The sequence below is a fragment of the Eptatretus burgeri genome, chromosome 14 (genome assembly GCF_056783735.1).
Source record: "Eptatretus burgeri isolate ZD-2024b chromosome 14, Ebu_testis_v1, whole genome shotgun sequence".
Taxonomy (NCBI): Eukaryota; Metazoa; Chordata; class Myxini; order Myxiniformes; family Myxinidae; genus Eptatretus; species Eptatretus burgeri.
Genome location: NC_140974.1, coordinates 42463401 through 42487647, shown reverse-complemented (window position 1 = coordinate 42487647; position 24247 = coordinate 42463401). Strand labels below are relative to the sequence as shown.

The window sequence follows — 24247 nt, the reverse complement described above, 5'->3', positions numbered from 1 at the left end:
GTAGTACCCTCGCCCAGCTGGAGGCGGTGCTACACGATACACATTTACATAGAGAATTTGTGTCCACCCCACCCCACCCCCACCCACCAGCAAAAAAGATAAACACACCCCTATATATTAATTGGGATCATGCTGATTCTATGTAGCAAGTCTGGATGTAATCAACGAATAACTATAGGAGTTGCGTGACAAACACACACAAACACTAGTCCTTGAGTAATAGTAAGGATTTCTATTGAATTATATTGATGTATATGTATGTATTATTTTTGTGTGCTCTCAGGTGGTGAGAACATGGTTCAGTATTGGTTCTTGGGACAGGGTCTGGAGCCTATCTGCCCTTTTCCAGGAACACATTCTCTGTTTAAAGTGAGGGAGTACTGTACTTCCAAAAACCATGCAATATATTAATATACATACATTATAAGCATTTGAGGGTGTGGCATGGGAAATAGTACAGTACTTGGTCATGTACGATGCTGATCGACACTGTCCAGACCCAAGCGATCTATCGTTATCGATAAAGCCTCCATCGCCTAAACTGCAACTCAACCCCGTCTGATATCGGTGTATAAGGTGATTATATATATTTATATATATATATATATATATATATATATATATATATATATATATATATATATATATATATATATATATATATATATATATATATATATATATATATATATATATATAATATAAGACTGCTTCAGTAGTGCTAAACTTCTGGCTTTTTAAAAAAAAAAAAAACGATCTTTAACAAGTTGACTGCCAACTCTTATCTTTTACACTACCATTTGCAAGCCAAGTATGTATGTGCATACTTTGACTAGGCTGGGATTTTTTTTCTTCCAATTTTGTCCTGTGAGCAAATCTCAGTTAATTTCTCGTTTGTTGCATTATTTGGCATGGTAGCGTACTCTGTTTACGATGCAATAGCATAATCTTTTTGCCGAGAATACTCGTAGTGGTAGAATCTGGTATACTCGTAGTGGGCAGTCAACGTGTTCAATGATCATTTTATTAAAATCGAAGTATATTCTTGAACACTGCCGAGGGTATCGTGCTCTATGAAGTCTCTCGTTGCTTTGTGTAATCCTCCTCCCGTGCATTTTTGATTATTAAATAAATGTACCTGGTCTTGGGGTTTGATTTTGCTCATTGTAGTGATCTCATTTCGTGATTTGGGTATCGTTAGACGAGCTGGCTCAATCCGGCTAGCAGCGCTTGCTATCTGCGGTTGCTCGGCCAGATTAGCAAGGTTGCAATCATCTATCGGTGCATCACTGTTAAATACACGGTCCCAACGACTATTGTAACTTGACAAATGGTTCCGGGAACTTGCTCGGGACTGTGGACTAAGCTGGTGGCTGCGGTCATTTTCTCACAACCCGTGGACCTCGTACCGGGCTCCTGTACCGGTCCTGCAGCTGTTACAATGGTGATAGTGGGGCCACAGATGGACAAAATAAGCAAGGAAATGAAGAAATAAGACTGAAGAAAGCTGAGAGGAGGAATCATAGATTAATCTGCAAGTCAGAGCACTGAAATATGTGGGGTTAATGGGATATAAATAATTGTGGATTGATATGGGGATAACGAGAGACGGTGCCGCACCACTTGCTTTTGAAGCCCTGGAGGGAAAAGTGCAATTGTTACTGGAAGAACACATACTTCCTGGAGTTGATGGAGATGGTCTTGGCTTTTTTATACAAATTCAAGGCTGATGGAGGAATGAGTTGTTGGAAGATACAAAGGCAATGCAGTGATAGGTGGGGAGTGTAGAGGGAGTAACATTGAAGATGTTTATGTACCATATTCTTTACAGAGTGGTGGTGCTGCTGAAGCAGCTTCTTTGCAAGGGTTATACTGGGTGGGTTGCCATTGTTTTTTCCATGTTCTATCCTTTTACCTGCTGACCATCAAGCAAGGAAACAGCACCGTATATCATTACCTTCGCATTCTGCGAAAGGTTGTGTTTTGGTCGCTGTGTATTTATTTATTTGTGAATATGTGTGTTTGTTTGTTATTTGCATAACTCAGAAAGTATTAAACCGAATTGCATGAAATTTGGTGGGATGATTCGTGAGTATCCAAGGACGATTTGATTAGATTTCGGGAGCGATCGGGTCAAAGGTCAAGGTCATGAAAAGGTCAAAAACACTCTTTTGAGCATAACTTACTTCATAATACAGCTATCGACATGCAACCACGGCCATATTGTTCCATGACGAGATACCTTTCGGATGTGTAGTGTCGGATTTGATGTAACGTCATCGGAAGTGCGTCTAAATGACGTCACAAGATGACGTAAATTTTCAATTTTCGATCTCGTCAGTTTTGATCATACCGTTTTGTAGGACTTACCTTAAGGACGTCACACACCAAATTTGACTTCGATCGGACTGACCGTTATGACGTCATTGACGTTTGAACATGACGTTTTTCAATTGTGGCTAAAATGTCCTGATATTTTACATTCAAATATCTATATAATTTATAAAGCAAAGTCTCCCAAATCCAGGCATTAGGATCAGTACCAAAATATCTGTTTATTGATGTACAGGTTTTGCCAATAAACTCTGAAGTCAAGGTCAAGGTCACACTCAAGGTCCAAATATACTTGCAAGCATAGCTTCAGATCTAATAGAGCTATTGACATGAAACCAACGTTCAGTGAACTACGAGCTTTCAGAATGGTAGTCCCCGATTGGACGTGACGTCCCCGGAAGTGCGTCAAAATGACGTCAAAAGATGACGTCATTTTTCAACTTTTTAATTTTTCAGTGTTTATCATTCCATTTTGTCGGACTGCCTTCAAGGAGGTTACACACCAAATTTGACGTCAATCAGACTGACGGTTGTGACGTCATGGACGTTTTAAAATGACGTTTTTCAAATGTGCCTGGAAAAAAGTTGCGGCGGCGAAGGTATGCGCTCTACCGAGTGCCCGTTCTAGTTTTTAAAGTGTTTGTTATGGCTGGGCTGGGATTTCAACCACCGATCTTCCAGACTCTGAGCAGACTCTCTAACCATTATGCCACCGAGTCCGATATAATATTGTAGAACAGCCGTTTTTACAGCCATTTTTCCCTGCTGAACAGGGGTTAGCATTTCTTGAGGCAATGTTTTATGGCTGGATGCCCTTCCTGACGCCAACCCTGGTCACCTCTTACAACACACAGGGATATGGTACACCTATTCTAACCGGGGCATACACCGGGACCAGGACACTGGTACTCATTTCGCCGACCTCGGATGACAGGCTCAGGCAACTCCCTGGTGTTAATTCAGCAGCCAATGGGGCTTGAACTCAGGACCTTAGGATCCCAAGCCACCACCCGAACCACTATGCCAACACCAGGCTAATAATATTGGAGAAGAGTTGGATAAAAAAAAAACAAAAAACAGAGGCAACCCACCTGTGATTCTGAGAGCAAACAGACCTTGTGGTTCAGCTTCATCACTGTAGATTCCAACAATGTTGAGCTTTAGATTCCACAGAATCCAAGAGGCAGATGTGATGCTGGGGTACCAAGCCATAGGAGAGAGCAGTACTCCATGGAGCTATGGACAAAGTTCTTGTAGGTCACTCCCTTTTCTTACAAAAGTTGTTATTGATCAGCTTCTTTGATCATGTGCAACTGAAAAGTTTTATCGCATGTTGCATACTTCCATGGTGAGATATGTATGGTGAAACCTGTAAATAGAATCGACCACCTTGCAAAATACGTCTGCAGGACATTTGAGCACTTTCCTCTCTTGCTTTCTCTGGAGGATTGCATTGTGCACATTATTTTGCAATGTTACCCAAGCATGCACAGAGTTCATTCTGCGAGTGTGCAAAAGTCTCGATAATTCTAAGCCATAATGCAGTAATGTGATCAAATCTATGCGAGTGGGAGTGAGGCTTTAGGTGCTTGGAAAGAGGATTTGTGGCACGGTCTGATTGATGAATTTTAAAGAGGATTTCGGACACATTTTATGCGCGGCGTTTGAGTGGCTGAAACCTGACAACAGTGAGTTAACTTGGTAACGTTTGCTATTCTGAACTTGTGGGATAAAATGGAATATATATTTTTTTTCCATTGCTTTCAACATTCAACTTGGGTGTTTGTTTCTTTTTGCAGCGAGCAGACGTTCTCCTATGATTTTCCATCCGAGTCGGAAGATGAAGAAAAACGGGGGTACGCAATGCACGCCGCACCTGATAGAACAATTTCATTATTTGCATCCCTTGATTTGGATCAACAGGTTTTGTGCCGAAGTCGTCATTTCTTAATTGTCCGAAATATTTGGCGCGTAAACGCCAGGTTTCCTGTGATGTCACCGTCTTTAGACCAAAGAGGTGCTGGCTTGCAGACAAAATGGGTCTCTTGCAACCCTTGTCCCCTCCTGACAGTTATCAGAACTGAGCCATCTCCATCGTTGAGGCAGACTATAAAATCCAAAAGTGTCCCATTTCTCACCACTCTCCTTTGCTTTTCCTGCTGCACGTTGGTGATAACAACGCTTGTGGGAGTAACCATGTCCATTGATGCAGTGACGTCCCAAAGTCGCTTTATTTGGCCCAAATAAAAGCTGTTTTCGGCTGAGCACTCATTAATATCTTTAGCTTACAAATCCTGCATTTAGATATAAGTGTGCTGAATTAAAAAGTGCAATCATCTTTGCAATATGACAGTGTTGTATTAAAATCATCATAGTCTGTGCCACCCGTCCCAGCACACCAGAATGTGGTGCTATCCTCTTATATTTCTGCAATTATTACAATTTGGGTAATTTAAAACTTTGGTCCTTGTGTATTGGCACAGACAGTGTCATCTTCTATCCTGTCCTTGTATATAGCATTACGTTACAGATGCACTTGCTGCTGTTTCATTGCTGTTGTTAAGTCAGTCATTGAAATCAACAGTTCATCACCATACTGAAATGGGCTAAGCACTTATCCCCACTTCATTTATTTCTAGGATCTACGTTTTCCACCCGTGCGAGTTCACCGCTTGTGGCCGCTTCTTTGCAGCAGGATCGGGATGCAACGTGGCTCTATTTGTCACAATACCCGTTTGGAAACTCCTCTTCTTATGGTAGGAAGGTGCATGCTGTAGATATGTCATACGAGTACCAGATGGTTTCAATTATGAACATGCGGTGGTACTTTGCATTTGGTTAAGGGGGCCATATTTACCTCTGCCACCGAAGGTGGATGGAGGTTATGTTTTCACCCCTGTCTGTCTATCTTTGTTTGTTTGTGAACAAAATATCTCAAAGTTGTGGACGGATTTGGATGAAATTTTGTGGAGAGCTTGGGTCTATGACAAGGACGAAATGATTATATTTTGGTGAAGATGCGAATCTGGATCTGGATCGAAGAAATTAAGTGATTATTCATCATTGGGAGATCGGGCCAAAAACAACATATGGCAGGATATCTCAAAAAGTTGTGGATGGATTCGGACAAAATTTGGTGGGCAGGTTGGATGTGTTGCAAGGAATGATTGATTTGATTTTGGTGAGGATCCAAACCTGAATCCTAGAATTTTAAAAGTGATTCTTCACCTTTGAGTGATAGGGCGAAACTTAGTGGATGAGTCGGTGAGGTGACAAGAACAAGCTCATGAAATTTTAGTTCATGTCCGAATCCAGATCCGGCCTATCAGTGGGATACAAGACGTAAACTAATCAGCCTGGTGGAGGTATGCGCTCTACCGAGTGCCCTTCCAGTTGCACTTAGTTTATGGGGGCATAATGTAATGTTTACAAATGTAACCCAAAGTTCTGCCTTGATAGCATTCGTTTTAGCGTACGTGTCGTGAAATTGGTTGCTTTTTGGTGCTGATTTGTACAACATCGCCAGTCCCGTTTTACGATGGAGTAATGTTTAAGTTTGTATGCGTCAAAACTTGCACAGAATCTCAACATTGCAACGGCTTTTACGAAGTTTTTTTTCCCAGAAAAATGCACTGAAGAGATCTCGGCACTTAAATAATTTTGAAGCACAAGGATTATTAGCCAATTAGGCAATGCTCTGAATGGGAGATAGTTATCAACGTTCAGTGAATACAAACTGATCGGAAAAGAAAAAAGGCAAACAAAGAGATATTGACTTGTCGGGTCACCTTGCTAAAACCTGACCAGAGCGATTCCAGCTGGAATTATAATTGCTACAGCGATGATATTTTATTATGCTAAATCATGATTGTGGCCCAGACTTGGGCTCTTACGATTGGTTGGTTAAAGTTTGGTTGCTGCATACACAGGCCTTTTCACATACGTGTGCACACGGTGTACCCTGCTATGAGTCATGGTGTTTCGGCAGAATTGAACAGCACCTTTTAAACAAGTCCTCGATATTTAATCGCCAAAACGAATAACCACCGATTTGCTTGACAAGCGAGGATATTACGAATCTCCAATGTGTGTGGGCAAGTTGCTGTTTAACTCTGGAGTGACTTTGCTATTTCCACGTTGCTTTTGGTGATTACACCAGAAATCTGTTGACTGAGTGAGTAAAATTGCTGATTGTAGCTTCATTTCTGCTATTGCACTGAATTGAAACGTATGGTTTTTGTAATCCACCAACTTGTCTTGCCTTTTGTACCATGATTCAGCATAGAGCATCGGTTCTGCCGAAGCAGTTGCGATCCTGGACAGGTCATCACTCCGGCACAGGGTACTCAACTGAGAGTGCTGGAATTTGTAGTTTGCTCATGGTGCTGGCGATGACTCTCCAACTCTTCGTGAATAACAACTCTTCTAACTTCGTGTGGGATAATTAACAAACACCGACTAATGCCTGCAGACAGAGCACCAAGTTGAACATCCTTCTGAGGGATGGCCCATATTGATGCATCACCCTGTATGTGAAACACCAGGATGACAGGTTATAGCTGAGCTGAGATTTGAAACCAGGTGAGACAGCTCAGACATGACTGAATTTTTATCAACAGATAAAGTAAGACATGTAATAAACGTGTTTTGACCTTGCCAATAACGTCTTCCATTTCCTTAATATGGAAACGCTTATTTATTTACTGTCTTCAAAATATTTTAAAACAAAATCAGGGCTCCATGGAAGAGCCAGGTGACAGAAGGCAAAAGGCAACATACTGCGGCCCCACAACAGGTAGACACAAGACGAGAGAGAAAATACAGTAACCTGCAAGTATTAAGGTGGAAAAGATCACAGGCAGGGATGGAGGTGGATATGAGGTGCCGCCCCTGCAAGGGAGAGTGCACCGTCAACTTGAAGCCCAGCAGGGGAGGGTGGGATTGAACCACCTCTGGAAGGCAGTCTTACAAACTGCAGATAAAAGAGGAACAAAAGAGTGGTGTGCAGGAAGCATGAATATTGTGAGTTAAACCAGGAAGGGCTTACGATAAAAAGAACATGCATCCCAGAGGAGTTGTAGAATTGGATCCCTGAGAGAGCAGGAGCAAAACCACTGGAGAGGTGACCAAAAAAATGTGAAAGACCAACAGACATTGTGCTTCAGCCTCACCGTGTGAGATTCCATTAATGCTGAGGGCTTTAGATTCCACTGAATTCAGGGTGATGTGATTCTGGGCTACCACTCCATGGGGGATCGGAGAGCAGTGTGTTCCATGTCGAGGAATAGCTCAGAACGACTAAAGATGTCTATGCAGTGGCTGGCTTTAGATCCAGCTTTGCTGCTACATGGTCAAACCCAGGTGATTCACAGCCGATGGTGAGGCCTACAAGTCTGAGACTGGACCTCTTTTGATGGCTGAAATCAATTGATGATCCTTACTGAGCATTTGAGGATTCATGAGATAGAGTTGTATACTTGGTAACATGGTTGCTGGACATTTTTACACAGGTTCCAGTGTTGCTGTAAATACTAGACCACCATTTTGGTGTCAACGATTCAACTGTGATTATCGATTTGGCTGGTTAAAAAGTTTCAAATTTCTCATTTTCATTAACACCTGAACCTTCAATGAGTAAAATGGAGGAGACCAAGGGCTTGGTGTTCCTGCATTGTAATGCGTATAAAGTAATTGGGGCCATTTCACATGTGATGAGATGTTCCTGTACGGTTTCATTCTTTGATCTTTTATCACAGCCCGAACCATTATGCCATTTTGGGAAATGTTCACTTAACGTTTTGTTCGATGCTTCATTAATGTCTTATTTTTTTGTATAACTGGTTGCATTTGTCTTCTGTTGTAGGTCAGTTGGACGGAAGTGTACATCCCTGACATTTCACCCCTCACACGCGCAACTCTGGGTGGCAGATAAATCCGGAGACGTCTTTGCATATGATATACCTCAAATTTGCAATCTCCATAACTATTCGCCTCCCCGCATCCCACAAATCACAACTGTGAAAATGTTGAAACTCGGGCACGTTTCCATGCTTCTGGACATTGTGAGGGTCTCTGACTCATTTCCTCTCCCCCCCAACTCACAACTCCCTTTGCACAGATTAAAATACAAACTCTGGGAATGTGGGAACTCTGTTTTATGGCACCAGATAATTTGTTGATGTTGTATCGGCAATGCATAATCTTGGTAGCAAATTCTTAGGTTTGTGATGTATCTGTAGTGCATGCCTGTGTACCTTTGAATTTATCGGATTACCCTGCACATCAGTCCCTCCTGTGACTATTCTCCGTTTTGTGAAGGCTTTCTCTGTTGATGGAAAGCTGCTCCTGACTGCTGATCGGGATGAAAAAGTGCGTGTGAGCAACTCTCTCAAGCCACATGACATCTTGGGATATTGCCTCGGTCACAAACAGTAAGGCTGGCCATCTTTTGATCACTTCTTTGTCCATTCTTTATCATGGCCGCATCGTCCACAGGTTGCGTGCTGGGTTTCGGTATCTGCTGTCTCTTGCTCTTCTCAAGAATGCACCGTAGTATAAAACTTTATAACAATGTTTATTAAACCTGGAATGGTCAATTGTTTCATGTTCTTGAAACTTCAAGCAAACTTAGACTTTCATGAGATAAGATTATTTGATTTGACGACAAACGGGGAGATTTTTGTTCACACCGGCAAGTTCACCATTCAACTCGCTTGTGGTCGCACTGGTAAGTCCCATCAGTGTTTTGTGGAACGTGGTTTTAACGACAGTACCCACGAGGAGGTGCGATCATAATATGGCTACAATATGGAGATAAATGATCATACCTGTTCTTATCATAGCAGTTTCTAAAAAAAAGTCGTTTTTTATGATTAGTGTACAAGTATAGACCACAACAGCTGCATTGAACTTTTGGTTTTGTGTGCAGTGTGCAAGGCAGTCATGTTTACTGGTGGACTGGTTTCTTCCAGGTTCGTCAGTCGAGTGCTCGTGCTTTCCAACCATCCCAAATGGCTCGTTACAGGATCTGGGGTGAGCGTGTTCGCTAAATCGGTTAACTGAAAAGCCTGTCCACAAGTCTCAGCCTTTATTTCCTTATTTACATTGGCTGTTTTCCTCACTGCCTGAGTGTGCGACTACTTTGTGTTATTTATTTACGATCAAATACAACCCGTCGCTTTGCTGATGGGAATATTGTTGCGAATTCGCGTGCGGACGGCCACGTAATTCGGATCGCGGCACGTCGCCCACCGGACGGACAATTCAGTCGTGACCCTCCGGGAACTATCGCCTGGAGCCAGTCGCGGGTGGGCCTTTCGACCTCACCACAATCGTGCCAATCGGCCATCCGCGTAGGATAGGGTTGTTCGCCAAACTCGACCTACCTAAGTACCCACGCGGATGGTAAACTGGGCGATCGTACCTTGCCGCAGGTCGACTCCGGACACGAGCCGCTTGGGCGGCCCGTTCCGTACTATCGGGATAACCGAGCGGTGTTATCGTCGACCTGGACGGTTCAGATTAATTACCGGGATCTTGCACCCGCTACGAACCCTTTACGTGAAGCAGGATGGAGAGTCAATGGAGAAAAGACAAAGCGAAATGGGCACAGTTCAAAATGCAAGCACTTTATTACGCGACACACAGAGAGCACGTATATACAGCCATACAGTCAAAATGCACATATAGCAATTAAAACAAAAAAACGACGCAGAGTTAATACCGACTTCGCGCACACACGGCAACGCTTATGCAGTTAAACTTTACAGATGGCGCCAACACGCATTTACACAAAAGCAAAGAAAAGAAGCCACCCTCATAGACAAGGGGGCAGAAAGGCCTGCAGGCCAAATGTGCGCGTGACCTGGAGGAGCGGCCAGGTCCGCGAGACGAGGGGGGGGGGGTCCTACCCGCGTCCTCGTGACTCGTTGGCGGGCGAGCTGCAAATGTGGCCGCGCGGCTGTGCCCCGACTCGTGCTCCTTGGCGGGTTTCGTTGGCACGACGTGTGGGGTGGGGGGGGGGGGAACGGGGCCTCCTTTTGCACTATCTCAGCATGGGGGAAAGGGAGATTGTTGATGCTTTGGGGGAGGGGAGAGGCTGGCTGGCTTGGGTCCCGAGACGAGTGATCCCACACCGCGACCTCGTCGCCGACCGCCATCCTTCTCGCCTCGGACCCGAGCTTCCTTGTCTGCAGTTCCACCGCGACTCTTCTCCGTTCCGCACTCTCCTCACCCGACCGACCCGACTCTTTTCCAAAACTCTCTCGGCGACTCCAGAACCCAACTTACTTAATTCACCTTGTGCTCGCCTTCTTATAGGCTGGCAGAAGCAGCCAATATGCAAATATTCGGATCAGATTGACCTCGGGGGCGGAGCCACGCTCGCCCATTGGTCGGAGGAAGCGGGGGCGTGAATCTCCCCTGATCCTAGAATTTGCATATAATCGACTTCACACACGCGCCTGGAGGTGGGGCCAGGCCGCCCCGCGCTCGCTAATTGGACGGAGGAGAAGTGGGCGTGTAGCATTTTTGATCCGAATTTTCCCTTGGAAAGGCTGCTATTTGCGCTCGTCGCTCGGCATCAATCGCGGAACGGGCCCGAGACAGCCCGACGTTCAGTGTTCACAGGTAGAGCGGGAATGGCCGTTGAAGGAGAGAGGTGGAGGATTTTCGGTGGTGTGGGTTGATGGTTATGGTGCCGTTGGGAATGGTGGTTATGCGATGTTTGTGGGATTGAGTTGTGAAGGTAAAGGTCATGGTTGTAGTTGGTGACGATGGCTGGCGTGGTGGTTAAGGTGGTTGTTGTGTGATGGCAGTTGAGACGTGGTTGGTTCAAAATTAAGGTAGAACAGAAAAATGGTTAACCAAAGCGTCGCAGCCCGAATGGATCACATAAATTCCCTCTATACAACGGGTTTGGGCTAACTACACATGCAACAGAGATATCTCACCTATGGGTCCTGAATGGTGGTTTGCGAATTTCCACAGCCGTAACAATATTAAGGGGAGGGGAGGGAGAGAGAAGAGGAGAGGAGGGAGGAGGAGCAATGAGGGGGGGGATTTAGGTGGGGTGGGGGAGTGATTAAGGAGGGGGGAGCGAGGAGGGGTGCAGAAATGCAGGGGAGGGCAGCGTGAGGGTAGGGCGAGGGGAGCGCAAGGCAAGGCAAGGCAGCGTGAGGGGAGGATTTGTCCGGATATAACCACCGTCCAGTTCTGTGCGGAGATAACCACCATTCGGATACGTTCAGAGGGGAGAGAGGTGTGGGAAGATGCTGCACTGTATTAGGAGGGGGTGGAGCGAGAATGGGACAAAGAGAGTGGGGTGGGGTAGTGGGGGTAGGGGAGTTACCAGAGACTGTTATACTTTATGAAAAACACACACTTATTGGTATCGATATCGGGCCTAAGACTCGTGGAAGAGTGGAACGCAAATTACCCACACACTCATAGACGACACCAAATTTGACGTTGGACAAACAGCCACTGAGCTTTGGGGAAATGACCTCACCTCCCAGGGTACTGTGGGGACCAGTTATGCCACGTTTTTTTATTTTTAATGAGAATTTTTTCTTCTTCTTCTTCTTTTCTCTTCACTCACCGGGACAACTCAGGAGGAATTTCTTGTTCCCCCTTGGTCTTTGCATCTTTGTTCTCCACCCTCTCCCTGCTTCAGCTCTGGATGGAGCAGTACATCCATTATCTTGTATAGTGTGGGCTCAATTGCTTCTCACCGTGCAAAACCAACTGTCATTTTAAAATTGCCTTTGTAGGACCATTGCTCGTCATTATGTTGTTTTTGCACCAAGATAGTTGTATTAGTTTCTAATTGTTTCCTGCATGCAGGATGGCACGTTGAGGCTCTGGGACATTACCACTTGCAAGGAGTTGTGTGTGTTCACATTGGGCTCGACTACCGATAGTCAAGGCAGCAGTGAAGCAGCAAAGCACACCGATATTGTTACCTCTGTAGTGCATTCTTCCCTGGGGGACAGACTCGCTGTTGCCTGCGAAGGGTGCGTAGTGTTGCTTTTATCAAATACTGTGATTAGCACACGTACTATATTGTAATGAAAATTGACTATTTGGGAGGGGGGGATAGAGGGTTAATTAGCTGATTATTTATGTCATACTAGCATGTGCATTGTAAACCACAAAAATACAAAGGAATGGAAGGATACTTGTCCCCTCCTCCATCCCTTGTGTTTTTTTTTTTTTCACTTAAATGTGCTTTCTCATTTATTTATTTGATAACTAACCTTTCCTTTCTCCTCACCAATCTCATAACCAATGGTTATCTTTTTAATTGGGCCAATCGATGGTGTACTTGAGCCGAGCAACTAATGGACGTGCCTGATGATGTCCATACAAGGGACGGTTTTTGAACCAAGGTTCTGAAGGGATAGTTCAGTTGAGAGCTGGGACCCTCTTGGGTGAGGTCTTTGAGTTTGAGCTGATAACTGGGAGAGTGAGAAGCGTGTGTGCTGTTCCACTTCCGCCAGAACTCCTTGTCAGAGTGTCACCAGGGTTCCTTGGACTCCCCTCCGACCCCAACCCCCACTTACAGGAAGGAGGAGGAAATGGTCGAGGGAGTCTGGGGACACCAAGTTCACCTGGGCCAGCCAGAGACCCGTGTGTTGGAGCCTGTTTCTCCCATCCAATCTATGCGTGGGCGGCTCACTCGGCTCGATCAGGCGTGAACCAACCTTTTTTTTATTTGTCTTATCCTCGCTGAATGTTCTAACTCCTTTTCCCTTTGAGTGTCAAACACCTTGAGAGATTGTCTCTTTAAGGATTGGTTAGCAGATTAGCCCAACAATTTTTATAGTTTTCAGCTCGATTGCTTTTCTGATTGGGAGTACCTCTTCTTTTTCATATTTTTGTGAAGGAAATGCAAGACTTTAAAGGTGAAATGAATGAGGATTGAAAGGTAATATGGTGTCTTGTGAATGAGACGACAGGAACAAGATGGGAAGCTGAAAAATGTGGAGAAGTGCAATGAACTGATTGGAGGGAGAGAAGGTAGGAACAGAGGCATGTGAAAAAGCACATACATTATGTGAAAGATGTCAGGACATGGGAAGAACAATCCACGTATTGGGGCCTCACTGATTTAAGGTGCATGTGTGACAGGTTGGGATGTTCAAGGTGAGTTGGAAGAGCGAAAGGCTGATGCCAGAAGAAAACCAAACATGTGGGGATTGGCAGATTATTTTTGAGATCAGGGATGAACTGGCTTCGTAGGGCCTACAAGCTGAGAAGGAAAGGTGGGTCCACGATGGGTGAAATTCCTGGGCGTGGAGAACAGGTCGTAGCAGGAGCGAAAGTTAGTGACGGCTCACATGGGAGGCAGGTATGGATGATATCAGGTCGTGAGGAGAGAGGGTAATTGGTAGAAAGGCAGCATAGTGTGCACAGGTGTATGAATAGTGTATGAATTCACAGTGTATGAATTCACTGACAAACCAGACATTATCTGCCTAACAGAAACTTTCCTCTCCCAAGACGTGTCTGACTCCCAAGTATCTCTCCCTGGCTACTCCCTCTTACGGTATGACAGACCTGAGCCTCGTCCTGGTGGAGGTGTTGCTCTTTTCATCAAAGACTCTATTCCTCACTCTCCATGCACTGCTCTCACTCCCCCAAACCCCCAGGAATACCTCTGGCTTCGGCTTCCCCTCCACTCCCACCTCATGTTTATATGTGTACTGTACCGTCCACCGAACAGTGATGACTCCATCTACACCTCACTATCCGAAAACATGGACCATCTTCTATCTTCTCATCCAAACTCTCTCTTCCTCTTATGTGGTGACTTCAATTGTCATCACGCCAGTTGGCTCGGTGTGGGTACCTCTCTCACCTGCCATGGCACCTCAGCAAAAGCTTTCTGCGACTCATTGGGACTGACTCAATCGGTCAACTTCCCGACCCGGATCTCAACCAAATGGTACTCCATCTCTTCTGGATCTGATTTTGACAAATTTCCCTGACAATATCTGCTGCTCTTCCTTCGCTCCAATTGGTTCTTCTGACCACGTCCTTGTTAAAGTGGACATCTCTCTGGCTGTTATCAGAGAACCACCTCACCGCCGTCGAGTCTGGCATTTCACTCAAGCCGACTGGCAGGGTCTCCGAGCAGCCATCAAACTTACAGACTGGTCTCGTATCACTACTTTCTCAAACATCAACTCATCCTGGGAATTCTTTCAAAGAAACTTGCTCTCCCTCATGCACAGATTTATCCCCTCTCGTGTTCAGTTGTCTTACCCTTCCTCCCGCCCTTGGTTTACTGAAGCTTGTGGCGAGGCAGTTGTCCTGAAACAACTTGCCTTTGCCTCATGGAAAGCAAACCCAACTGAGGGCAATCTCAGTTCTTTCCACAAAGCTCGGAACAAGTGTGTATCTACCCTCAGGAGAGCCAGAAAACAACATCTTTCTCATCTCAAGTCTGAACTCTCAAACCTCTCTCCCTCCTCAAAATCCTGGTGGCGTTTAATCAAACCTGTTTCTGGTGTATGTTCCCCCTCCATCCCCTCCCTTACCTCAAATGGCCGCACTGCTGATTCCACACGTGATAAAGCTGAATGTCTAAACTCGGTGTTTGCAGCTAAATCTTGTGTCCTAAACCCATCACTATCTCTACCCACTTTACCCAGTCACACCCAACTGTCCCTGGACTCTGTATCCTTTTCTCCTGACAAGGTGGAGAGCTTGCTTTCAAACCTCGAGTCAGATTCTGCAACCGGTCCAGACGGCATCAGCCCACGTGTCCTCAAAGCCTGCTCTTCTGCTCTTGCTCACCCTCTCTCTGTTCTATTCACCCTCTCATTTGCCCAAGGTCATCTGCCATCTGCTTGGAAATCTGCTAACATCACTGCCCTGCATAAAAAGGTGCAAAAACAGATCCCTATAACTACAGACCAATCAGCCTTCTCCCAATCATCAGCAAGGTGATGGAATCCATCATCGCCTCAGATATGAAATCCTTCCTCTTCTCCAATGGCTTGATTTCCAATCATCAATTTGGTTTCAGACCAGGTCACTCTACCCTGGATATGCTGCTTCTGCTCTCCCATCAATGGATGGAGGTCCTCAATGCCAGACAGGAAATCCGAGCCGTATCCCTGGACATATCACGTGCTTTTGACACAGTCTGGCACCCTGCCCTACTCACCAAACTCTCTTCCCATGGTATTCAAGGCCATCTCCACTCATGGCTCGCAGACTTCCTCTCCTGTCGCAGTCAACGTGTGGCCCTAAATGGAGTTCTTTCATCCCCTCTTCCTGTGCAGGCTGGAGTTCCTCAAGGTAGCGTTCTGGGCCCTGTTCTTTTTCTGGTTTTCATCAATGATCTCTCGGACTCTCTGGAAAATCCTCTATTTCTCTTTGCCGACGACTCCACCCTCTGCCGTACCATCTATCATCCCTCAGACCGGCAAGCAGCAGCTTCTTCACTCACTGCAGATCTGGATAAAATCACAAACTGGTCCAACACGTGGAACATGTCTTTCAATCCAGACAAATCTCACACTCTCACTATGTCTCTTCAAAAGGACCGTTTACAAAACCCCCTCTTCCACTTTCTCAACAATCCTCTGGAAGAAGTCTTTTCTTTCAAGCTTCTAGGTCTCACTATCTGCCATGACCTTTCCTGGGAAAGTCACATTTCCAACCTCGCCTCAAAAGCCAGTCGCCGACTGGGAATCCTCCGTCGTGCTAAGTCCTTCCTCGGCCCTCTTGAGCTCCTGACCACTTACAAAGCTTTTGTCCGTAGCCTGATGGAGTACTGCTCTCCCCTCTGGGCTGGTGCTCCTGCCTCCCACCTTTCTCGGCTTCACGCTGTCGAAACCAGGGCATTTAAGATCATCGGCATCTCCCGCAATGAAGCTGAGTCTTTGGGCCTCTCACTCAATCACCGCAGGTTGGTCGGTGGTCTTTCTGTCTTCTACCGACTCCTCTCCAGCCTTGCCCCCTGCTCTCTCTGCGATTTGTCCCCACCACATTTCCACAGGGCGCTCAAGGTCCGCCAACAACCCCCTTCTGGTAAAACTACCAAAATCACGAATCACTGCTCATCTTCACTCTTTCATTCCTCTTTTTCCCGCCTTTGGAATAAACTTCCTCACTCTATTCTTTCCCATTCTTCCCTCCAGGCTTTCAAAACAGCTGTTCACCACCACCTCTTATCTTCCCCCATCCAAATCCTCGATCTTTTCTACCCCTGATAATCCACCCAAGCCCACTTCCTTCATTTCTCCTGCTTTCCTTCCTGAAAGTCCCTGAAATGTCCATCTTCTCTTCGCCATGTTCCCCATCCCATCCCCATCCCTCTCCCTTCCACAGTTCACCTAATGTGTCTGTTCCCCACTGTTTTGTCCCTTCCACTCCCGCCCCTCTTGTCTCATGCCTCCTTGCTGTGAGTTGTGTGTTAGCTCTCATACGAGCCTCGACCAAGGTATACAAAAAAAAAAAAAAATAGTAACAGTGTGAATATCAGCGAGTTGGAGTATGTGAATGCAACATGGTGAGGAGATGGTGGCCTCGAGTGTGAACACTGAATGACACAGGCCAAAGTAGTGTTCTTATAAGGGTTTATTCAAAATGATTCAACATCTTTTTCGACCTGGTCACGTTCAGACATTGTGTGAAAATACAAATATGAAATTGGGATTGATGTGATTCAGTGGTGATGCAAGTCTTGAAGGGGAAAGGCCATAGTCTGATAATGCAGTGAGCCTTGGGGGCAAACAAGGGTATGGAGAGATGGACCCAAGTGTTGAGTTGGGGAAACTGTTTTCCACCCCTCGGGCTGCAATGCTAAGTTGAGTTTTGTTGTTGACCGAGTCGATAAAGAGACTGGAAAATAGGAACCACCCACTTCTAATGACCTCAATCTCATGGAGATATAGAGTGAGAAGGGTGAATTGCACTTCGTGTGTCACGTCTGCATTTCAACCTAAATCCAAGTGACCAGTGCTAACAAAGGTTAAATTTTATTGATTTGACATTACTGCTCATGTTTATAATAGTAATTATCCCCACGCTTTAAAAAAAAAAACGGGATATTGTAATCGGCTCTGATGGTGATCTCCTCCTAAATGGTTTTGCAGAAATTCAAACTTGCTCGTTATGATCACCACATGGCAAGAAGGTGCACTCAGTCCCTTGGGGGCCTGGTTAAAAGGTCAAGCACTGCAACAAAAATTGCAATTGCAGGCACATTTTTAATGAGAATTTGTAGGGTATATGTAATCAAGATTGGGGATGCAGGAAATATGCAACTTTTTTTTGATTTGATCCCTGGTTCATGTCCCTGGTGGTAGGGACTTAGTCACAGAGGTCAAAACAAGAGTTTAAAAAATATATATCTGTTTTTGTTTTTCTTCTCATTTCCAATAATTCTTCTGAATGACCTTGTGATTCACGTTTATATTTCCCATGTGTTTGCTGCAGTGCCAACCATGTGAAGCTTTTCACCTTATCCAATGGAGATCCTCCTGAAATGCTCTTTATTGATTCTCTACAACTTGATGCTGCTGTCCTAGCATTGACCTTTGATCCGAAAGGGAGGCTCTGGGTGCTGCAGGCAAACCATGACAGCCCGGTGCGCCTGTTTGGGATTGACTGGAAGGTATGTGTTTTCTCAGGATGTGGGACTGTTGGGTTTTAAAAAAAGTGGGTTGCTTTGGAATTGGGGGTTGAGCTAGGAGGTGGGGGGGAGGGGTCAACACATTATGAAAAGAGCAGGAGTGGTTTAAGAGACCATAAGGTGGTGATTGGCAGCAGCCTTTAAAGACTTGAAGGAAGAATATGCTGAGACAAAGAAAGGAATGGAGGTGAACATTGAGCTTGGACTATGAGGGCAAAAAGGGTGTGGGTTTCTTGAATAATGGTCGTCACAGTGGGAGTGGGATGAGGTGTCAGAACTGCACAGGGGAGAGTTAGGGGAGGTGGAGTGAAATCGGAAGAGAACTGAAAGGCGACCAACCACTACCAGGGGAACAAAATGTGAAGTGGTGACAATATCATAGATTAAGAAGCTACAATCAATAGCACTTCAGATGAAGGACATGCACAGGGTAATGAGCTGTGGACAGTTCAGAATGCAGCAAAGTGACAATCAGCCTTGGAGAACAGCTTTGAGATGGTGTATTGAAGAATGGTTGAAGTTGCTTCAGAAGCCTGGGAGCTCCAGATACTGTATCTTTCTATCCCAGTAGTTGGCCACAAGTAGATTGGAGAAATCACCAGCTCAGCGTAGTGGTGAGATGGTCAGAGTATGTATGGAACTTCTCTTGCATTTAAAGACACATTGGGACTCCCCCACCCCACCCACCATATCTGTAGACTGGGATGGTGCTGCAGCCTGCCCATCGAATGTGTGGAGTATCTTTCTTCTCTTGGGTGGTCTTTGTCAGAAAAATGACATGTCTTTGGAACTAATGTTACTGTTCTGCATTCATGATCTTTCTGCTTCCCTCAAAAATGCCATGTCTGACAGTGTTCTGTTGAGAGACATCAGTGCCAAGAGGTAGAGCACAGAAAAGAATGGCATCCAAAGCAATTTGTGTTTGCCTTCATTTTTTTTTTGTATACCTTGTCGAGGCTCATATGAGAGCTAACGCACAGCAAGGGGGGCATGAGACAAGAGGGTGGGAGTGAGAAGGACAAAACAGTCGGGAACAGAGACATTAGGAGATCTGTGGAAGGGAGAGGGATGGGGTATACAAGATGGACACTGCAGGGACTTTCAGGAAGGAAAGCAGGGAATTTGAAGGAGGTGGGTTTGGGGTGGATTAACGGGGGTAGAAAAGATCGAGGATTTGGATGGGGGATGATAAGAGGTGGTGGTGAACAGCTGTTTTGAAGACCTGGAGGGAAGAATGGGATTGAATAGAGTGAGGGAGTTTATTCCAAAGGTGGGAAAAAAAAGAGGAATGAAAGAGTGAAGGTGAGCAGCGATTCGTGATTTTGGTAGTTTTACCAGAAGGGGATTGTTGGTGGACCTTGAGCGCCCTGCATAAATATGGTGGGGACAAATGGCAGACACAGCAGGGGGGGGGGCGAGACCGGAGAGGAGATGGTAGAAGACAGAAAGACCACTGACCTGCCTGCAGTGAGAGGCCCAAAGACAGGCTCATCGCAGGAGATGCCAATGATCCGAAATGCCTTGGTTTCCACAGCGTGAAGCCGACAAAGGTGGGAAACAGGAGTACCAGCCCAGAGGGGAGAGCAGTACTCCATCAGGCTGCAGATGAAACCTTTGTAAGTGGGCTGAGGAAGGACTTTGCATGACGGAGGATTCCCAGTTGGTGGCTGGCTTTGGAGGCTGGGTTGGAAATGTGGCTTTCCCAGGAAAGCTTGAAAGAAAGGACTTCTTCCAGGAGATTGTTGAGAAAGTGGATGGGGATTCCAAAGAGTCCTTTCGGAGAGACATAGAGTGTGAGATTTGTCCGGATTGAAAGACATATTCCATGTGTTGGACCAGTTTGTGATTTTACCCAGATCTGCAGTGAGCGAAGAAGCTGCTGCTTGCCGGTCTGAGGGATGACAGATGGTACGGCAGAGGGTGGAGTCATCAGCAAAGAGATAAAGAGGATTTTCCAGAGAGTTGGAGACCATCTGGCAACCCCTCCAGCCTCCCCTCATTGAACCATGAATACCATATACTGTTGGAAAGGAAGACGAGCTTCCAGAAAGTGTCACACATGCAATATGTCTGAGGAAGAATGCCCCCAACTTAACATGCAGACTTTTTGACAAATATTTGGGGCATGAATCATCATGTCTGCACAATAACCCCAATATTTACATATTGTGGAAGCAAAGCACAACCATTTAATAACTATGCACAAAGTACTACACCACCACCAATTTTCAGGAAATAGGTGAGAACACCTCATCGGTAACCCACAGACTTGCTCAGGCCAAAGGTTAGATAAGTATTGTTGTGGTTGACGAAATTCGCAAACCACCATTCAGGTCCTGTAGGTGAGATATCTCTGTAAGTGTATGTGTAGTTAGGCCCAAACCCGTTGTTTAGAGGGAATAAATGTCATTCATTCGGGCTGCAACCCTTTTAGATAGCCGTTTTTCTTTTACTATCTTTATTTTGGACCAGCCGCCATTACTACCACCACAACCACCACCAACCACGTCTCAACAGCCATCACACAACAACCACCAACCGCAACGCCGCTTCACAACAACAGCCACGACCCTTGCCGTCACATCTCGCTCTTGCAACCATCGCATCACCGCCATTCCCGCGCCGCTTGTGGGCGCCGATCCTGGACTCGTGCAGGGCGCGCACCGAGCAGCGGGTGCAAAAACACCAGCCTTTCCGAAGAAATCGGATCAAAAACTATTCACGCCCACTTCTGTTCCGTCCTATCAGCGAGCGTGGGGCGATTTGGCCCCGCCTCCAGGTGTGTCGGAGTATAATCGCAATATGCAGATTCGCGGATCAAAAATCATTCACGCCCACTTTTCCTCTGTCCAATGGGGAGCCAGCCAGAGGTGAAGGGTCGAAGGTGAAGGAGCGAAGCCCCGGGGGCTATAAAGGACCGCGTTCGCTCGCCGGGAGGCCAGTAGTTGAGTTGGGAAGAGTCGGAGTAGTTGAGTCAGTCAAGGAGAGTTGAGAAGAGAAGAGTCAGAGAAAGCAGTTGGACGGAGCTGAGAAGAGTGGAGAGTTGGAGAGTGGTGGTGGCGGCGGCGAAGGCAGTCGAGAGGGCGCTCGTGTCAGTCGGGGAGCTGCGGAGAGGGGAGGCCGGTAACACGACCGAGGTCGCGGTGGAGACGCTCGTCGCGGGACCCAAGCCAGCGAGATATCCTCATTCCCCTGAGCATCAACAACCCCCTCCTGTTTCCCCCCCGCGCTGAGATAGTGTGAGAAGGGGGCCCCGTTCCCACCCCATTTCCAGGCAGTGCCAGCGAGGCCCGTGGAGTCGGGGCGCCGCCGCCATCTTGCGGCTCATCACCAGACGGGTAGGCTCGACGCGGTCTCGGCCCCAGGCCCGTCTGCTCCCCTCATCGTTGAGGGTGGTCCCTTTTTCTTTTGCTTTGAGTATATGTGTTGTCGGCGCCGTCTGTGAAGTAAAACTGTATAAGTGTTGCCGTGTGCTCGGTAGTCGGTAGTAGATCTGCATTGTTACATTTGCTTTTTGTGCAGAATTGTGTGTTTCTTCTATTTTTACATTTGCTTTTGGTGTATAATTGTATATGTGTGTTTTCCGTTTGCCGCGGAATAAATGTGCTTTATGTTGAACTGTTTCTCCCGTTTCGCTTCATCTTTTCCTTTATTGAATCTCCATCTTACTTCACGTAAAGGGTGGGTCGTGGGCTAAATACGCCCAATAATTAATCGAACCGTCGAGGTTGACGATAACACCGCTCGGTTATCCCGATAGTACGGAACGGGTCGCTTAAAGTGGCCCGTGTCCGAAGTCGACCTGCGGCGAGGTGCGATCGCCCGGAGTACCCTCCGTGTGGGTACTTAGGTCGGTCGAATTTGGCGAGCAACCCTATCCCACGCGGGGGGACGATTGGCACGATCGTGGTGAGGCCGAAAGGCCCACCCGTGACTAGTTCCCGGCGTTAGTCCGAGAGGGTCACACGGGATTGTCCGTCCGGTGGGCGACGTGCCGCGATTCGAGTTACGTGGCCGCTCAGTATATTGTGACGTCTGTGTGCCCTCCTTCACTGAAAGGTCGGGTAAGTGTGTGCATACGCATCACTGCTGTTTGAATGTAACATGAACTCTGTTGGTTTATATTTTTGGCTGAATCATTCATTCCTTGTGCCATCTGCAGGAGATCGAGGAGCATTTCTTATCTCAGTTTGTGGAGGTTGTGCTTGACAAATGGGAAGACATCACAGGTAAAAGTAACTTGGCTTTAAATATCTCTCTCCGAAAGGACCATCTGGCAACCCTCCGACCTCCCTCCCTCCCTCCCCAATCTACTTGAGGAAGTTCAGTCATTAAAACTCCTGAATCTCACTTTCAGCCATGATCTTTCTTGGCCAAAACACATTTCAAAGTTGGCCTCCAAAGCCAGTCGCCAACTGGGTATCCTCTATCGTACAAAAAGTCTTTCCTTGGCACAACTGAACTACTAATCACCTACAAGGCCTTCATTGCTTGATGGGGTACTGCTCTCTACTTTGGACTGGTTCCCCTGCCTTACAGCTTGTTCAACTTGACGCTGTGGAAATCAAGGCCTTCAAGATTATTGGAATCTCCCACGATGAAGCTGAGTATATGAGCTTATCACTTCACCATCAGACAGGTCGGTGGTCTCTGTCTTCTACCACCTCCTTTCCAGTCTTGCACCCTCTGCTCTTTCCGTGCTTCGTCCTCCTAACACTCCCACAGGTTTCTGCAGGGCACACATGATCCACCATCAACCCCCTGCTGGTGAAACGACCTAAATCCAGGATCACTGCTCACCTCCACTCATTAGTTCTTCTTTCTTCCCACATGTGGAACCAACTTCCACATCCTCTTCAATCTCGTTTTCAAGATAGTTAGTTGTTCACCATCTCAGATTGTCCCCAGTCCAAAACCATAATTCCCCCCCCCCAACCCATCCTCCTTCCAGATTTCCCTTCTTGTTCAATCCATGCATCTCTCCTGCCCCCCCCCCCCCACTTCATTCTGGCACACACCCATAGCTTGTCCACTTCTCACTGCTGTTAATTTACCTCGCCATCGTAGATGGACAGAGGTTATTGTTTTCACCTGTCTGTTTGTTTGTGAACAGTATTACGGAAAAACTCCTCGACGGATTTCGACGAAACTTGGTGGGGGGATTAGGTATGGTCCAAGGATAATGCCTTAGATTTTGGACTTGGTCCAAAGTGCAATATGGCCACTATGGCGGCCATTTAGAAAAAAATTCGAATTTCTGTTTTTGCATTTCTACATGTTTTCAGTGATTTCCAACCCCCCCCCCCCCAAAAAAAAATGTTGGAGAAAAAAAAAAAAACTTGGAAATTTTTACTTTTTTTTCAAAAAAATTTCGATTTTATTTGAAATATATTTGAATTTTTTTTTGCATTTTTTAAGTGATTTCCAACCCCCCCCCCAAAAAAAATTGCAATTTTTTTTCAAAAAAATTCCGATTTTTTTTTTTTTTGCATCTCTACATGTTATAAGTGATTTCCAACAAAAAACATGCCAAAATTATGATTGCGGCTGATTTTGGAACTTCAGGTGGATATACCCACGTAAAATCAATTTCTGTCTCAAGGAATCTTGTTGACGAATGAATTGAGTATGTACAAGGGAAAGTTGCAAACTACAACTCTGAGCACTGTTGACATCAAATTGAATGAATAGGATATCAGGTTCACTTGAGTGACCCAGCAGTATTGGTGGCGGAGGTTTTGCACTCAACCGAGTGCTCCCCCTCTAGTTTTGTCCTGTTATGACCTGATCCATTCATTGTACTTGTATGAGCCTCAACTCTGTATTCAAAAAAAGTGAATGTAACTGCTGGACAGTTGAGATCTGAGATTTACAATTGATTGTATCTCGTTGTGTGAATGCGTCTTGTCACACTGACGAAATGTTGGCTGAGATGTGATCTTAAAAAGAGCAGGACAAAGTCTGTGGATTGATTGTTGCAATATTGTGCAATTGATGAACTTAGAGCAATAAAGCTTTCCTCTCATGGCTACACACCTCTTCTCATCCCTTCAGGCCATGCATCTCGTGCTCTGTCTTCTTTGTACAAGCAACCGTCAGACTGTACCTTACCCTACTTCAACCAGAAAAGGAAACGCCTGGGAGAGGTGGAAACCAAAGGATCATCTGCCGCAACGTCGCAGGAAAATTGGATTCAGAACGAGGAAGCACCAAACGAGAGGATGGGGGATAATGACGACACCAACTCAGGATTTGAAGATGGAG

General features: G+C 45.9%; 1 protein-coding gene across 3 annotated transcripts in view; it reads left to right on the top strand.

The window, feature by feature from the left end:
- The window catches only part of WDR4 (WDR4 tRNA N7-guanosine methyltransferase non-catalytic subunit), a 32958-nt gene that overhangs the window by 8312 nt on the left and 399 nt on the right, over positions 1-24247 (top strand). For 2 of the 3 annotated variants that reach the window (XM_085854507.1, XM_085854508.1), the window contains 9 exons: positions 4134-4190; positions 4974-5090; positions 8198-8396; positions 8653-8765; positions 9306-9366; positions 12178-12347; positions 17788-17965; positions 22146-22212; positions 24038-24247. The exon at positions 24038-24247 is cut by the window's right edge and continues 399 nt beyond it. In XM_085854507.1, the coding sequence (XP_085710633.1) occupies positions 4134-4190; positions 4974-5090; positions 8198-8396; positions 8653-8765; positions 9306-9366; positions 12178-12347; positions 17788-17965; positions 22146-22212; positions 24038-24247 (1172 nt within the window). The remainder of the gene's footprint in view (positions 1-4133; positions 4191-4973; positions 5091-8197; positions 8397-8652; positions 8766-9305; positions 9367-12177; positions 12348-17787; positions 17966-22145; positions 22213-24037) is intronic. The other variant, XM_085854509.1, reaches the window with a different exon arrangement.